Source organism: Phyllostomus discolor, chromosome 11 (assembly GCF_004126475.2).
Source record: "Phyllostomus discolor isolate MPI-MPIP mPhyDis1 chromosome 11, mPhyDis1.pri.v3, whole genome shotgun sequence".
NCBI lineage: Eukaryota > Metazoa > Chordata > Mammalia > Chiroptera > Phyllostomidae > Phyllostomus > Phyllostomus discolor.
The window spans coordinates 26,434,582-26,450,597 of record NC_040913.2 but is presented as its reverse complement, the minus strand read 5'-3'; the positions used below and the strand labels follow the sequence as shown (position 1 = coordinate 26,450,597).

The 16,016-nt window shown below is 33.5% G+C and overlaps 1 protein-coding gene across 1 annotated transcript in view; it reads right to left on the bottom strand.

Moving 5' to 3' along the window:
• Positions 1 to 16,016, bottom strand: part of KLHL1 (kelch like family member 1) — a 325,875-nt gene that overhangs the window by 193,458 nt on the left and 116,401 nt on the right. Inside the window, exons 2-3 of the mRNA XM_028526633.2 lie at positions 14,674 to 14,856; positions 359 to 495 (exon numbers count right to left, since the gene is read on the bottom strand). Coding sequence (XP_028382434.1) covers positions 359 to 495; positions 14,674 to 14,856 — 320 coding nt within the window. The remainder of the gene's footprint in view (positions 1 to 358; positions 496 to 14,673; positions 14,857 to 16,016) is intronic.

Here is a 16,016-nt window from a genome sequence, read left to right as displayed (position 1 = left end):
CCAAAATGAAAGAACATTTGCATTAATTTCCCTTTCTAATGCTCTAAATATAGACATAAACAAATTCTCATTTGATAATTAATAACCTTTCTGCTCCTCTTCCAAGCCCATCTATTATTCACTTTTATAAGCTAGTTTAAATTCTGGCTTATATAAGTGGAAGGAATATGGTATATCTATACATATATACATTTATAATTTCAGTGACAAAAGTAAAAGTAGTCTGACTTTTCTCTGTTAGTCTTCCAAATAGAAAAAATAAAAGATATAGTCTGTATTTTTCTTTAACCTTTAAATCCTGCACTTAAATTCTAAAATTTACAAGACATCAGTGTGAGCTACAACTCTTTTACTGTACCTGTATATGCAAATTGAACAAGATCCCAGAGGGCATTGGGGTCTATGCCTTCCATCTTGATCTCCTCTTGCTTGGCTTCACAAACATCACTTGTAAACATGGCAGCAAAGTAGTCTGAGACTGAGCTCAGAACAAGCCTGAAAGAGCCAAAGGATCCAATTTAGGCCACGAATATAAAGCATCGAAATGCGAAGTTCAACAACAATGAAGTGCAGGGCAGTCTGTCTCTCTGTTTATCTATCTGTCATCTATGTATCTATCATCTATCTATTAATCTATATTACCTATGGATTGTACTTTTAAAAACTGATTTAAGAAATTCTGCTCGAAACTTTGGTTATAGAGCATTCTCCTACATTTTTTTCCCTATCATTTTAAATACATTTTCCCTTTCACATTTACTTCTTACATCCTTTTGGATAAGAATCCAAATTTATTTCTCTCTACATATTCACTCACTTTTTATCATAACATTTACTAAATAATTCGATTGGCCCAGTAAATTAATGCTGCCACCTATATCATAAATTTGAATACTAAATATTTACTAATCGCTGCCTGGGAATTCTATTTTGTGTGTGTGTGTGTGTATTCACTGGTTCTTATGCCAACAAAATATTCTTTTTTTATATGTATGATAAATACATATAAATATAATTTTCTTATATTTCCTTATCTGATTCTTCAATCAGGATTATACAAACCTCATCAAATGAACTGGTAGTTTCAACTTTTTAAAATTTTTTATAGAAAAATTAATTGTTAGAAAACAATTAATTTTTATTTTAAAATGGCCTGGAACTTACCTGAAAAAAATAATACATCAGCTTGGCTAATTTGGGAAAGAGTGACATATCAATCTGGTTTCTTTTTTTTAGAAGAATTTATTTCTTTATTTTTAGAGAGAAGAAGAGGAAGGAGAAAAAGAGGGAGAGAAACATTGATGTGAGAGAGAAACATCAATCACTGATTGGTTGGCTCTTGCGTGCACCCCAAGAAGTAGTGCCCTGACCAGGAATTGAACAGGCAATATTTTGCTTTGTGGAACAATGCTCAACCAACTGAGCTAAACTGGTCAGGGCTCAAACCTGTTTTAATTATTAAATAAGACATAAGACATTATTTATGTGCTTTATTTTTGATTCATTAATAATTTCATTTTACATTGTTCAAGAATATGTCCACTTTATCTCAGTTCTGAATTTTATTAATACATATATTGTTCATAAAATTATTTTCATGTTACCCTGGCCTACAGTGGCTCAGTTGGTTGGAGTCACCAAATACATAAAAAATGTCCAGGTTCCACCCTTGGTCAGGGCATATACCTGTGTTTGGGAGGCATAACCAATTGATGTTTTCCTCTCACACTGACATTTGTTCCTCTCTCTTGTCCCCACCTATCTCTCTAAAATCAATAAATATACCCTAGAGTCAGGATTTAAAAAAATATTGAAAAAGATGTTTGGGGTTAGTTCTACCAATATATTTCATTTTTATGTGTTATTTTGTGTTAGTCTTTTTATTGTCTTTGTTTTAGTCATTAACATTTTAACAACAACTTTTCTTGTGTGAATGTATGTTTCTCTTGAGTAGAGACCAGATTTATTTTTCTTCAATAAGCCAGATATTAAGTGTTCTTGTCATTGGGAGTTATACATATAGTCTCTGTGACATATTTTCCTTAAAATTTTTTAATTGATTAAAAATGCAAAAATAAATTTTAGCTTATAATCCAGACAAAACAAGAAGCATACCAGATTTGGTCCCTGTATAAAAATTTGCTGACTCTATTTAGAGTTTAAAATATTTATTCTTAGCTAATGATTTCTATCATTAAATAAAATAATTTTATGAATTTTGTAAGAACCATACAGTATTATAATTCTGCTTACCTCTCTGCTAAGTCAAGAATATTTTTAAAGAGGAATATGTATGCGAAAAGAAAATTTTATTTTATTCTCCACCATTTCTGGTACTCTTTATCCATTTCTGAAGAAGTAGATTTTAATCAGGTAACAGCCAAATATATTCATTCATTATATCTTGTAGTTCAGATCTGATGACAAAAAATTCTCACAACTTTCACTTTACAACTGAAAATGTCCTCATTAAGTTAGATAAAAAAATATCTAGTAAAAGTTATTTTCACTTGACAAAAATTTTACATTGAGAGATTTTACCTCCTTTGGGACTATTAAAATAGTATTCAATTATGTTCTAGACTCAATCGTTATGAATAGAAAATCAGTTTTTCTTCATAGATTTGTTGCCCTGATTAACTAGGTTTCGTATCCTTAATTATTTATTTTTCTCTTTATCTTAGAATTTTAGCAGTTTAGTTTTTATATCTATAGATGTGGGTTCATGGCAGTATTTACTCTGCTTAGGATATTTTGAGCTGTCTGGGGTATGGGTGGATCCCTTTGATCAAACTTAGAAAATTATCTACAAATGATTCCTAATTTTTTTTCGCTCAATTCATACTCTTTTTGGAACTCTAATTGTGTATGTTTCAGTAGTTGACAGTGTCTCAAAGGTTGTTGAATCTCAGTTTGTTTTTCTCTTAAGCTTTCTTTTTTCTGTGCTTCACTATAGATTATTTTTAGTGACTTGGGTCTTCCAAATATTTCTTGATAATTTTATTTCCTTTTTCACTGTTTTAAATTATTTTTCACAGTTGCTTTAATGCCTTTGCTAATAAGTTTAACACCTGAATCATGTCTAGATTAATTTGCATGACTAATTTTATTCTTGACAATGGACTATATTCTCCCACTTTTCCTCATATACTATAAATTTCAGGTGGATAGTGGACATTGTGCCAAAAAAGTGTTGAGGTGAGGAAGAGAGTATCACTCTAGTTTACAGTTGTTTTTTTGAAACAGCTGTTTAATAATTTCAATGAAATAAAGTATACACATTTTATTTTTCTGGTGATTTTTGTTGTTTTAATGAGATTGAAGATTTTTCATGTATTTAAAAATTCCAAGTGGAAATACAAATTTATAAAATGATTGAGTAAAACACTTAACAATATTGAATGATTCTAAAGAAATAGAGAACTATTTTAAAAAGTGCACTGTAGTTAAGAGGCTTTCCCCTCTATACCCTCCTCTACCTTTCTCCACATACTCCCCCCAAGCAATAACCACACTGTTGTCCACATCCATGAGATTTTTTCTTGTTTTTTAAAATTAATTAATTAATTTATTTATTAGGGAGGGAAGGGAGAGAGAAAGAGAGAGAGAGAGAAACATTAATGTGCGGTTGCTGGGGGCCGTGGCCTGCAACCTAGGCATGTGTCCTGACTGGGAATTGAACCTGCAATGCTTTGATTCACAGCCCACGCTCAATCCACTGAGCTATGCCAGCCAGGGCTTCTCTTTTTTAAATTTATGCTCAATTCCTCCACCCCAATTCAGACCCCAAACTCCCCACCTCGACACCTATCAGACTGCTCTCTATGACACTATTTTTCTTGTTCATCAGATTCCATGTATCAGTGAAATCATATTGTATTTGTCTGCCTCTGATTGGCTTATTTCACTTGGCATTATGATTTCCAGGTCTATTCATACTGTGTCAAAGGATAAGAGTTCCTCCTTTTTTATGGCTGAGGAGTATTCCATTTTAAAATGTACTGTCATCAATACATCAACAAACAAAAAGTGTTGGTGAAACTATGGAGAAAAGGGAACCCTTCTGACTGTTGATGGGAATGAAGATTGGTATAGCCACTGTGAAAAACAGTATGGAGTTACTTTAAGAAATAAAAAATGGAACTGCTTTATGACTTAGCAATGCCACTTATGGGAATATATCTACAGAAACCTGAAACACTAATTTGAAAGAATATATGCACCCTTATGTTCATTGTAGTGTTATTTATAATAGCCAGGGTTTGGAAGCGGTCCAAGTGTCCAGAATACACACATACATGATGTGTTGTGGAACTGTGCACCTGAAACCTGTATAATTGTGATAACCAGTGTCTCTCCAATAAATTCAATAGAAAATGAAACAAAGAGATTTGATTTAAAAATTCTGAAACTTCTTTCTGTTTAAAGTAGAGTAGAAGAAATTAATATATTCTTAAGACTCCTCAGGAAAAGATTACTCACTGATGGAAAACAGAGTTACAAATATAGAAAGGGAGAACACTAAAAAAAAGAAAAAACCCTATGATGTATTAATATTAAAAAGAAGTAATCATTTTTGTGTATGTGTTTAATATCAGGGAGGACATGTGTGTGTACATTCAGGTCTCCTTGGGTAAAGAAAGGACACCAGGACTAGAGCAAGAAAATCGCAAAGTGTACCTCAAGCACCTTTTATTCCTTAAGGCCACAAAATATTAAAAAAGTGATGGGCACACTTCAAAATAACTAAATATGATCATTACATCTGTAAGCTAAATAACAGTAAATTCTAGATTTACTGTTGTAAATAGTACTTTTCTTTCTAAGAATCTAAGAAAAAGGAGAGGAAGAAAGGTCAATTCAGGGCATTACTATTTAAAACTTGCTATGCTTTCAAATCAGAAAAAAAATCATTTAAAATTCTTTATTTTGCAATTTTATCTGCTTTTTATTTATTTCTGTGTAAGGAGAGTGCGTGGTGAAAGCTCACTTCCACAGATATAGATATTCCTTCTGCATATTTTATTTCAAAATATAGTTCATGCATTTAAGAAGTGCTTTATGGGATCTGTGATTTTAGGTGCTAACTCCTAGGGAGGTAACATGTTAGAACTATTTGGAGTTATCAGTTTGTTACATGTTAATTTGGGCAATTAGTAACTAAACATGTCAACAGTGTATATTTTCAAAGAGTAACAAAATAATTAAGACAGTTATCTTCAAATGTTTATTATATACAATAAAGTAAATTATAAAAAACAAGTATGTATTACATACCAATTAGATAATTTAGTATCAGATGACCAGTTTTATCAAAAGAACAAAAGATAAACTTGTATGGTATAAAAATAAACTATAATAAACCAGAAGGCTATACTGGGTCCTGCAGAAATAATACCCTTTTTCATTACAAAATTATAAGCATGTAATTCTCTAACATGACAACATCACACTCAAGCACACCATATGACACTGTAGGTGAAATGTTCAAATTAAAACTATGAATTATTCCACCTATATTATTACCTTACCAACCACACTCAAGCAGGCCTTACTTCTGCTGGACCCTGTATATCTTTCCTAATGCATAAGAGGTATATTGAGATAAAATTAACCATTTTAATCTTACACATATTAAGGCTTGATGTACAACAGGGTCAGATCTGTATAGAGGAAAGTATTATGAGACCTAGAGAATTCAATCTTAAATAATTACATAAGATCCTCTCCATAAACTATAACATACAAAATACTGCTAACTCAGTAAGAGAAGTACAGAAAACTTTCTAAGGCATTTAGAGTTAGTGGATATAAAATTTGCATTAGATTTTAGAAGAGGGATGTAATGAATAACAGAAAGTAATATCTTTATATGTGCATATGTAGCTTCTATTAATGCAAAGGAAGCAGGAGCCAAAAATGGATATGTAAATGGATAAATGCAGCCACTCTGGAAAATCTCTTATTGAGGTCACCACAAATGTATTTCCTTAGAAATCTATTAAACTTTCCTAAGTCCACTCCAATTTATTGTGGTGTTTGACATTGCTGACCTCCCACTCCATCTTTAAATCTCCACTTTAGCTAAGGCAGTATAGACTTCCTTATCTCAGCTTACTTCTGATTCACTGGCTTCTCTTCCTACTCTAGCTCCTTGACCCTTTCATTGCTCCAGGCTTTGAGTCAGACATCTAAATATTTACCTAAACTCTCGTTGTTTCAGAATCATTCTTGAGCATGACCTTAATTATTACTGTTAATGATAGTTTTAAATCTGGCCTTGTGTCTGGAATGCCTGTAGAAACTTCTCACCAGTTGTCCCAGCATTTCAGTATGCCCTAAACTAAATCAAAGTCTTCCATGTGACTTTTCCCCCCTTTCTTACTTCCCTGTTTCTAATTGGTGCACCACCAATATATTGAACTTTCAGAGTAGATACTATAAAATTATGATTTATTTCTCCTTCTCCTTCATTACCTATATCAAATAAGACACAAAATCCATCTTTCCTTTTGTATTAGACTTTCTGGTTGCCCTGCCCAGACCCCTTTTAAAAGACACACCAATATGCTTAGGACCGGTGATGACCCCAGCTACCCCTTCTCTAGAATCTCTAATGACCCAGAGGATCTGCCCCTGGCAGTTTGTGAGCTCCTGCTTCTCTTACCACCTTTCCCAAACCCCCCTCATACTCTTGACCTGTGGGTGGGCCCATAGATAATGACTAATAGAACCCAGATATAAATATACCGCCCCTTTACCTCGGGTTGTGACTAACTCTGCAGCAAGTCATGCTCCAGAGCTTCTTAGGAAAGAAAGCTGAAGCAAGGCTCCTGCTGAGACCACATCCCTGATGTGCTCCTTCCTCGACCCTTCCTGCTCCTTCCTGCTTCTGAGGACACTCTTTAAATAAGTCATTCACACCTGAATTCCAGTCTCTGGATCTGCAAAATATTTCTCAGTTAATCTCTTTCTTGATATTTACGTAGTCCTCATTTCAGGCCTAGATTAACTCTAACTTCTTCCTTGAATATAAATTAGTTTTTGCAGTGCTAATATTTTGTGCATTTTCTATAGCTGGGTGATTTTTCAGAGCTATCTTTGTGAATTATTGTAGTTGTTAGTGCATTACTTCTGCAGCCAGAATGCCTAGGTTTGAATACTACATTCACCACTTACTAATTAAATGGTGAATGTCCTAATCTTTATTCTTGAGTTTTTTATTTTCTTAGAAAAAAATAAAGATTTCCTTGCCTTTCAGGTTAAAATGGGACAGTATAAGAAAAGCACTTCCAACAGACCCTGACATATTTAACACAGTGAGTGTTGAATAGCATTATTATTATTATTGGTTTAATTATGTCACTTTCCTCTTCAAGAACTTACATGACTTTCTAATTATACCCCTCATTTCAGATACAAACTTCTCTACCTGTTTTCAAGGTCTATCATAATCACTTTTGTCCTACTTTTATGGCTTAATTTTGCAGTATTTCTTATACACTATTCCACTTACACTGTCAACGCCTCATAATTTTCACAAACACAAAGTATTAACTTTTCCTATTTCCACATTATTCTCATTATAAAATAGCATACCTATTATTTTTTAAGATTTTATGTATTTATTTTTAGAAAGAGGAGAGGGGAAGGAGAAAGAAAGGGAGGGAAAAGTCAATGTGTGGTTGCCTCTTACGCACCCCCATCTGGGGACCTGACCTACAACCCGGGCATGTGCCCTGACTGGGAATTGAACTGGTGATCCTTTGGTTTGCAGGCCCGCATACAATCTACTGAGCTATACCTGCCAGGGCAGCAAACATATTCTTTTCCTGACTGAGCTCGAATACAATATCTCTGAAAATCTTACATAAATCTTACTCTCTCATATGTTACTCATTTCCTTATTAGATTATCTTGTGCCCTTGGAATCAAAACCACGTATATAAGTTGAAGTTATTTGCAACTATAATAATTTCCTTAAGTGTTCTACTAGTTATTCTTCCTTCCTCAAGATTATTAAAAACTTCCTGAGGAAAGGTATAGTGTTCTATATTCTTTTGCATCACCCAAAGACTACAGACTAATGGTATAATATGTTTGACAAATATCTCTTTTAGTACATGCAAGCAAATGTGCTTTATGTACTGCTAAATATCAGTTGTAAGCATAAGGAGGACATTAAAATAGTGTGTAAATGGTTCTCTTTCCTCCAGTGTTACTGAGATATTGACATGGAACACAAATAACTTTACAGTATACCCTATTTGAAACATCTATATACCAGGCCTGTCCAGAAGGTATCCAGCCATGCATTATGGAAAACAGAGACATTTATGAAGAAGACACAGGATATAATGTACATAGAACAATGATGCCTTGGTTCCCTTCAAAATTAGCCACATTGGGACCTCACACTGTTCTCCCAATCACCATCAGCTACCCCATTGTATTTTCCTTTATCTCTTCAACAGTCTAAAATCATTTCCCTTTTAAAGGTGATTTCGGTTTTTGGAAAAGCCAGAAGTCACAGGGTGCCAAGTCTGGGCTATAGGGAGGCTAAGCACCTGGGTGTTTTGATGTTTTGTCAAAAAAATCTGCATGAGATGTGATGCATGAGTGGGTCCATTGTGGTGATGAAGCTGCCAATCACTAGTTGCCCAGAGCTGTGGCCTTCAGAATCATCGGAAGACTTCCTGTGGAGGAATGTTCAAGCTTAATGCAAAGTTTGATGCAGGTTCATTGCTTTACTCGCTCAGTTACCTTGAATGTGACGCCCACAGAGTACATATGTTCACTCAATGGTGTCTTCCCCCCCACTGACCAGTACAGTGAAGTTGTCATTGTTCATACATGTGCATTCCAGCCTACTCTCCTTGGCTTCCAGGTTACATTGATGTCATGCACACTGTTCTCATCATATTAATAATAGCTGGACTTTTTCTGGACAGATCTCATATTAAGAAATAATTATCACAATATGTACTTACAATTGTTTATCCAGTTCATAAATTGACCCCTTTGTCAAGATTTAGTGATTACCTTTGTCTTGTGTTACTGCTTGGCTTAAAGTGTATTTTGTCTGATAGTATAACTATCCTGAATCTGTTTTTGTTTTCAATTGCTTGGGATATCTTTTCCCTTTCCTTCACTTTGTAATTATTGTTTGTGGGTCTTTAAAGCTGAATGAGTTTCTAGTAGGCAGCATATAGTTGAGTCATATTTTTCAATCTATTCAGCCACTCTGTCTTTTGAATGGAGACTTTGACCTGAGTATCTTTAGAGTAATTATTGATAGGTTAGGAGTTATACTGCTACCTGACTGTTTTCTGGCTGTTTTGCAGTTTCCTTGTTTTTTATTTCCTCCTTTGCTGTCTTTCTTTGTAAGTTAATGCATTTCGATGAGATTATGCTTTGATTCCTGTCATTTTTGTGTGTGTATAGGTATTGTAGATAGACTTCCACAAAACATCCTATAAATATGTCTATTTTAAGTTGATAACTACTTAATTTCAATCATATAAAAAACTCTACCCATTTATTCCCCTCCCCATATTTTATGTTTTAATATCACTATGCGTTTTTTACACTGTGCATCCATCGACTAATTATTATAGCTCTAGTTGTCTTTAACACTTTTGTCCCCTAACCTCTACACTAAAGTGATGAACACACCAGCACATCACAATTAGATTATTCTGAAGTTGTATGTTCTTAGCTTGACATGTTTCCTGTTACTAATCAGACTCCTTTCATTTCTGCTTAAAGAACACCTATTAGCATTTCTTGTAAGCCATGTCTAATGGTGCCATGCCCTCTCAGCTCATGATCCTTGTGGATTTGTGATGACATCTCTGTATTTAAGGAAGTAAGGGTCTCTTCCTTTCTTCAGACTGGCTTGGGCAGGCAAAGCCGTTAACCAGTCAACCCAGCCACAGACTGTGTGGGAGGGCCATTTGGGGGTGTCTGAAGGTAGGATTCCTCTGGCATCTTTGGACAGGCAAGTCTGGTGTCTGGTCAGCAGGTGGCAGGCTTGTGCTTGGGTACACATGACAGCCAAGTGACTGAGTCTGTAGCAGAAGGTCTGGAGCTGGGGGTCACTAGGTGGGCCTGGCCCTTGAATCTGGGGTGATTGGCTGAGATTTGGGTCTGTGTGTGAAAATATAGGTTCTGGGTCAGCAAAGGCCAAACAGGCACCACTGGATTGGGCCTGGCATCTGGGTTCACGGGGCCTACTTGGTACCGGAGTGGTCTGGGAAACTGGTTTCATGGGAACCTGACTGGAGGCTGGAATCTGGAGTCACTATGGCTAGCTTGGTGCTAAGGGCAACCTGGAGCTTGGGGTCTCTGGAGTCAGCCTGAGAGCTTGGGTGGCCCGGCCTGAAGGTTTGTTCTGCTGGGATAGATATGCTGCTGGGATAAGCAGAGAGCCTGCACATGTAGAATCCAGCCTGCAGTCTAGATCTATAGGGACCAGTCTGGCACTGAGTGGACTGGGAGGCCTGGGGACATGGGACCTGGCCTAGTGCTGGGGGGGTCAAAAGCTGGGGTCTGTGGTAGCTTGCCTGGTTGAGCCTGGGTTTGTAGGGGCTTACCTGCCTTCAGGGTTTCAGATGTCCCGTTGGGAACCTGGGCCCACAGGAGCCTCTGTGGGTCATGGGAATAGGCCAATCCTGGGATGTGCTGGGAGTCCGGGTCCCTGAAAGCCATGGGGAGTATGGGGCCACGGGCACTGCCTGGAGCTGTGGGAATTGCCTGGGCCAGTGAGGCCTTTTTTTGTTGGTTTATTTTTGAAGATGGTACAGAGCCATTCTGAACCATTCAGCTGATTGAGATGCCTAGGTGAATGTTGTATTTAATGAAATGGAAGAAATGAGTTATTCCTCTATCACCAAAGAATATCTTCAGCTTTTCTTCAGTCCAGAGAAACAGTAGTACTTGCCTACCCTTGAGTATTAATATCTAACTTAATAATAAAGTGATTTTTTAGTATATTTAATGTTTTAAGTGTTTCTAAATACATAATTTCAATTGCCACTTTTAACTTCAATTATTTTCACTACCAAGGCTCATTATGGAACATTAAAATAATATATGTATATTATCTTGGCATAGCTAAATTCATTATTAAACATGGACAAGAGTGAAAACAGAATATGATCATTTCATTTTTCATTTCATTTTTCATTTGATCAGGAATTATTGCATGCCCATTCCAAAAAGTTCATAAAATATAAGCTTATACATTTTTAAAACACGTTAGTCCCTCACCTACCCTGCCTAATGAGTCCCACCCCCCAGGATTAAGCTTTGTTAACTGAAAGTTTTATATCCTTATACACTATTTCTATGCCCATAATTATAAATGCAATTACTCCAGTTCAGAGGATGTTAGTTATTTATGATTTTCTCATTTATTTCTGTCTAATACACTTACTCTTAATAATGGCTAAAAGGGGAAAAATTTTCACAAGCTGAATCATATTTTATTATACTCATATATCAGTACCTTATAACAAAGTAGGCCCTAAAAACTCCTTTAATTTTCTTAGCATTAAAAATTCAGCAGTCCAATTTTTTATCTTGTCAGTCTAATATTTAGCATCTGAGATCCCTGATTATAGTCAGCTTACTTATCAAAAAATCTTCTACATGTAGTATCCAGAAATTTACCTTCAAATGTTTTTGTTCACTTGCTGCTAATACATTATTCTGGGCCATTTAGAGAAGTCTGTATTTATGGGAAAATTTCTCTGAGGACTAAAGCACAGATGAATTTAGAACTTTTGATTATTTTTCATGCTGAGAAAATATTAATGTTTCATTTTATAATTATTAGCCCTTCATAGGTAACCTTTTTAAAAATATGGCTAATAATAACATCTGTATAGACATGTTATTTCATAAATACACTGATAATTTTGATCTACGTCAGGTTAAAAGTATATGTACAATATAGCTAGCATACAAAGTGTTTTATGAAGAGCCCTTTAATCATCATGATCTATTAATTTAAATAGAAATGTATTCACAAGTTTTAGATTATGAGATAATTTATATGAAGTTAAATATACATGATCTTTATGGATGACTACTTAATGAGTGCTAATGACATTATCTTGCAATACTTCTAAAAGAGCAGTGGATCTTAGTGCAAATTCTTTTTTTTATTATTTAAAATTATTATTATAATAGTCCAAAATTTTTCAGTGCTAATGATTGCGAAATCAATTATATTTTTCCCGAAGATGATACTCAGTGGTCCTAATTAAAATATAACAAAATAACTTAAGAATCCATTCATTTATTATTACTAAGATGATTATTTATTTAAAGCAAATAGTGAATTTGCATTACTTACAATCAGTTGATTGTTCAAAAGTATAAATAAGGAGGTGCAATGTACCTGTGATTGCTTAAAAGAATACTTGTTTTTTTAAACATATTTTATTGATTATGTTATAATGGTTGTCCCATTTTCCTTCTTTATTCCCCTCCACCCTGCACCCCAAGAATGCTTTTTTTATCAGGTGCTCCTAAGTATTTCCCACATATGTGGTAATATATGTATATTTAACTTAGAATCATAGGTATGTAAATTATTTTTAAAATAGATACTGCTAAAGTTTTAAACAATGTAAACAAAATCTGAATACTTATTACATTAATTTAGCAGGTAGGTTTAGACTAATTTTTTTATCAGAGTTAAAGAAAATGTAGATGACTGACAATAACATTTAATTCAGTATCTGCTAAATATATAAAATATTTAAATGTTGAGAATAATATATATAAAATAAAACATTGTCAAGATGTCTTAATCTAAATTCAAAACCGATATTACTTTTTAGTAACCTGAATTACTATGGAACAATTTGCATAATTGAACAAATTATTTAGAAAATAAAGCCCTGACCTGTATGGTTCAGTTGGTTGGGCCTCATCCCACCAAATGAAAGGTCATGGGTTCAATCACTGGTCAAGGGCACGTGCTTGGGTTGCAGGTTCCATCCTAGTGGGGGCACTTACAAGAGGCAACTGATCAGCATTTCTCTCTCACATTCATATTTCTCTCCCTCTTTCTCCCTCTTCCCTTCTCCCCAAAAATAAATAAATAAAATATTTTTTAAAAATTACTATTACAACCTAGATAAAAGGAGTAATAAAGAAAACAATGTGGAATATAATTAACATGGAAGACTTGTTTAAAATATTGATTAAAAATGCTTCAAAGAAGAGACACTATACTACTACCAATGAAAGGCTATAAAATAAGATTATATGAATTATAGGAAAATTTTAAATCTCTTTAAAATGTTAATGAACATTTGATGTGTTAATATGCTTTTTAGTTGATTTAGTGCCTCTGTATTCTTAAACAAATATCTATAATTATTTAATTTATTAGGCAAATAAAATAAATTAAGTAACAAATTAAAAATATATTTTATAACATAATTTTATCCAAATAATAGGTGGCGGCAACTTAAATATCTCAATAGTAACAACTATTTATTAATGTGATTTCATAAATATATTTGAAAAAATAAGTGTGAACACTATATTATTAGAATTAGTGCCATAGTTTGCTGACAAATTGAAACTTACATGATCTATATTGGTTATTTAGTGTCATTTTATCCTTCCTATACCTTTTTAGTGCATTGGTTCAAATTTAATGTCCACATTTTAATATTGTGATAGTAGAAATAGAGCATTCTTTTTCTGAAATCCCTTTAATAATCCACATGCATATGCATTTCTATTATCTAGATACAATCTAAGTTAAAAATGATAGGGAAAAGGAGTACATTGAAAATTTTTGTGGACAATTTATCCTTTCTATTAATTCATTACTATTAATAGTATTAAATAACATATATCAAGGTAATCTAGGGCTATTTGCCCATATATTAAACTACTTAAGATAATCAGTATCAAAATTAAATTATGATTCTTTTTTTCACTTATTTTTTTTTAAAAGAAGAAAAACTGAGTAAAAAACTAACATCAAATTTAATGAATTTTCATAAGTAAGCTGATAGCAAATCAATATGGTACAAAATAATGAGATATATAGTTCATAAAACTTGAAATTGTCAATTATAAATATTTAAGAAATGTTTAAAACTATGTTAGCTTTAGGGGTGAGAGCAGGGGGGATGGGCAAAGGGGAGAAATGGAGACTTCTGTCATAGTGTGAACAATACAAATAAAGTAGAAATAACATCAGTGTGCCAGAAGCTAAATAACTTGTAATAAACATAAAATAAATAGATATGAAATACTTCAAATTTTCTAGTTGAAACGCATACTATGTACCTAAGATAACCTGAGTCCTCTCTCTCAGTTTTGGCATGAAGGCAACTTATTTCAGATCTTAGGTACATATACCTAAGATTGAAATTGATTTTCACTTAGTATAATTGTGTGTCATATAAATCAAAGTATTTATCAACCTTAGTTAGAGGAAGTTATATTTTTTGAAATGTTTATATTTTCTTTATTTCTTTAGAAGATTACTTAAATAAATAACTAAGAGTAAAAGAATAACCAAGCCTTCTTAGAACTATGGATTCTTAATTCTCTAATCATGATATTTTGCAATCTACATCTCAGACTATCATTCTTAATATATGAATGCATGTATCCAATGCAGACAAATTACTATACCTATGTGCAGGAATCTTTCTGTTCCCAACAATCAGGATAACATCACAGAGTTGCTGTTGTTTCAAGTAACTTTCCATTTTCCTGAAGGTTTGCTCAGCGTGGTGAACAGCCTGATAGAATTCTTCAGAGCTACTGGAGTCCAGGTCACTTTGAGATGTCAGCGAATGGCTAGTTCCTGGCAGCCTGCAAACCACACACACAGAACAGTGGTGTTTATTAGTACTGCCAATTGTCCAGGACGACATACAGAGTTGTAGAAATTTACTGGGGAAAGCAATGACTCTCCTTATGTTCACCATTATTAATATGAGAAAAAATCTATTTTGGGTTAAATGACTTTCTCCAGGATGCAGTCAATGAATTATAAATTATCTGGTTTTTCTGTCTTACAAAGATTTAAAAGATAGGTTATCTGTATTTATAATGACATAAAATTAATAAACCTGAAAAAGCCACAGGCATAGTAAAATACAAACATCAATATTTTAAAATTAAATACGAATAAAATGTTAACAGTCCATTTAATATTGGGGTAGATCATCTAATTACACTATTCTAAATCATGATTCTTATTAGGTATAGTAAGTGTTGTTTTAGAAAAATAGGTGAATTTTATTATAAGAAATTATGAAACATGTTTCCTAAAAGATTGATTATAAATTATAAATTGTTGAGAATCATATTCTGTGCCCAACTGATTAAATAAAAATATGCAAATATACAGAAGGTACTAGCTCAGCCTTTATATTTTAATTACCTATTTATATATAATAAACTTCAAGATTTCAAAAATAACTGTCATGACACATGAGTATGGCTACTGCATCTATTTAATACTGTAGACTGGTCCAGGCTGAAGTCTTTAAATACTACACCCCCTGTCAAGGAGAAGACTCTCAATATCCTCAGATGCATGATATACCCAGCAGAACCAAGCAAGCATTTGATGAAAAATCCTTCAAACAATTTAAAAATGAAAATAAGTTAGATCCATAACAATAATAAAGAAATAACATATCAAGATAGGAAGTAATATGGAGCATTCTGCTTCCAATTACAATGCAATAACTTGTAGCTGACTAAAGCTTTCACCAAGAACACCAGAAAAACATGTTACATATAATATCAAAATAATTATTTGAATTTAATAATAGCTACTGGAGCAGCTAGAGCATGAAATGCCAAGATCTAATAAAAAAGGAAATTCATGGAAGTCAGATTAAAATTCTACACTGATTTTTCCTTCCCTCTCTAGGTATTATTTTCCAATTATAAGCAGCATAGGCAAAAAGTCTGAGGCGTGCAGCATAATGTAGCAGCTAAGCAAAACTTTTGTCAGTATC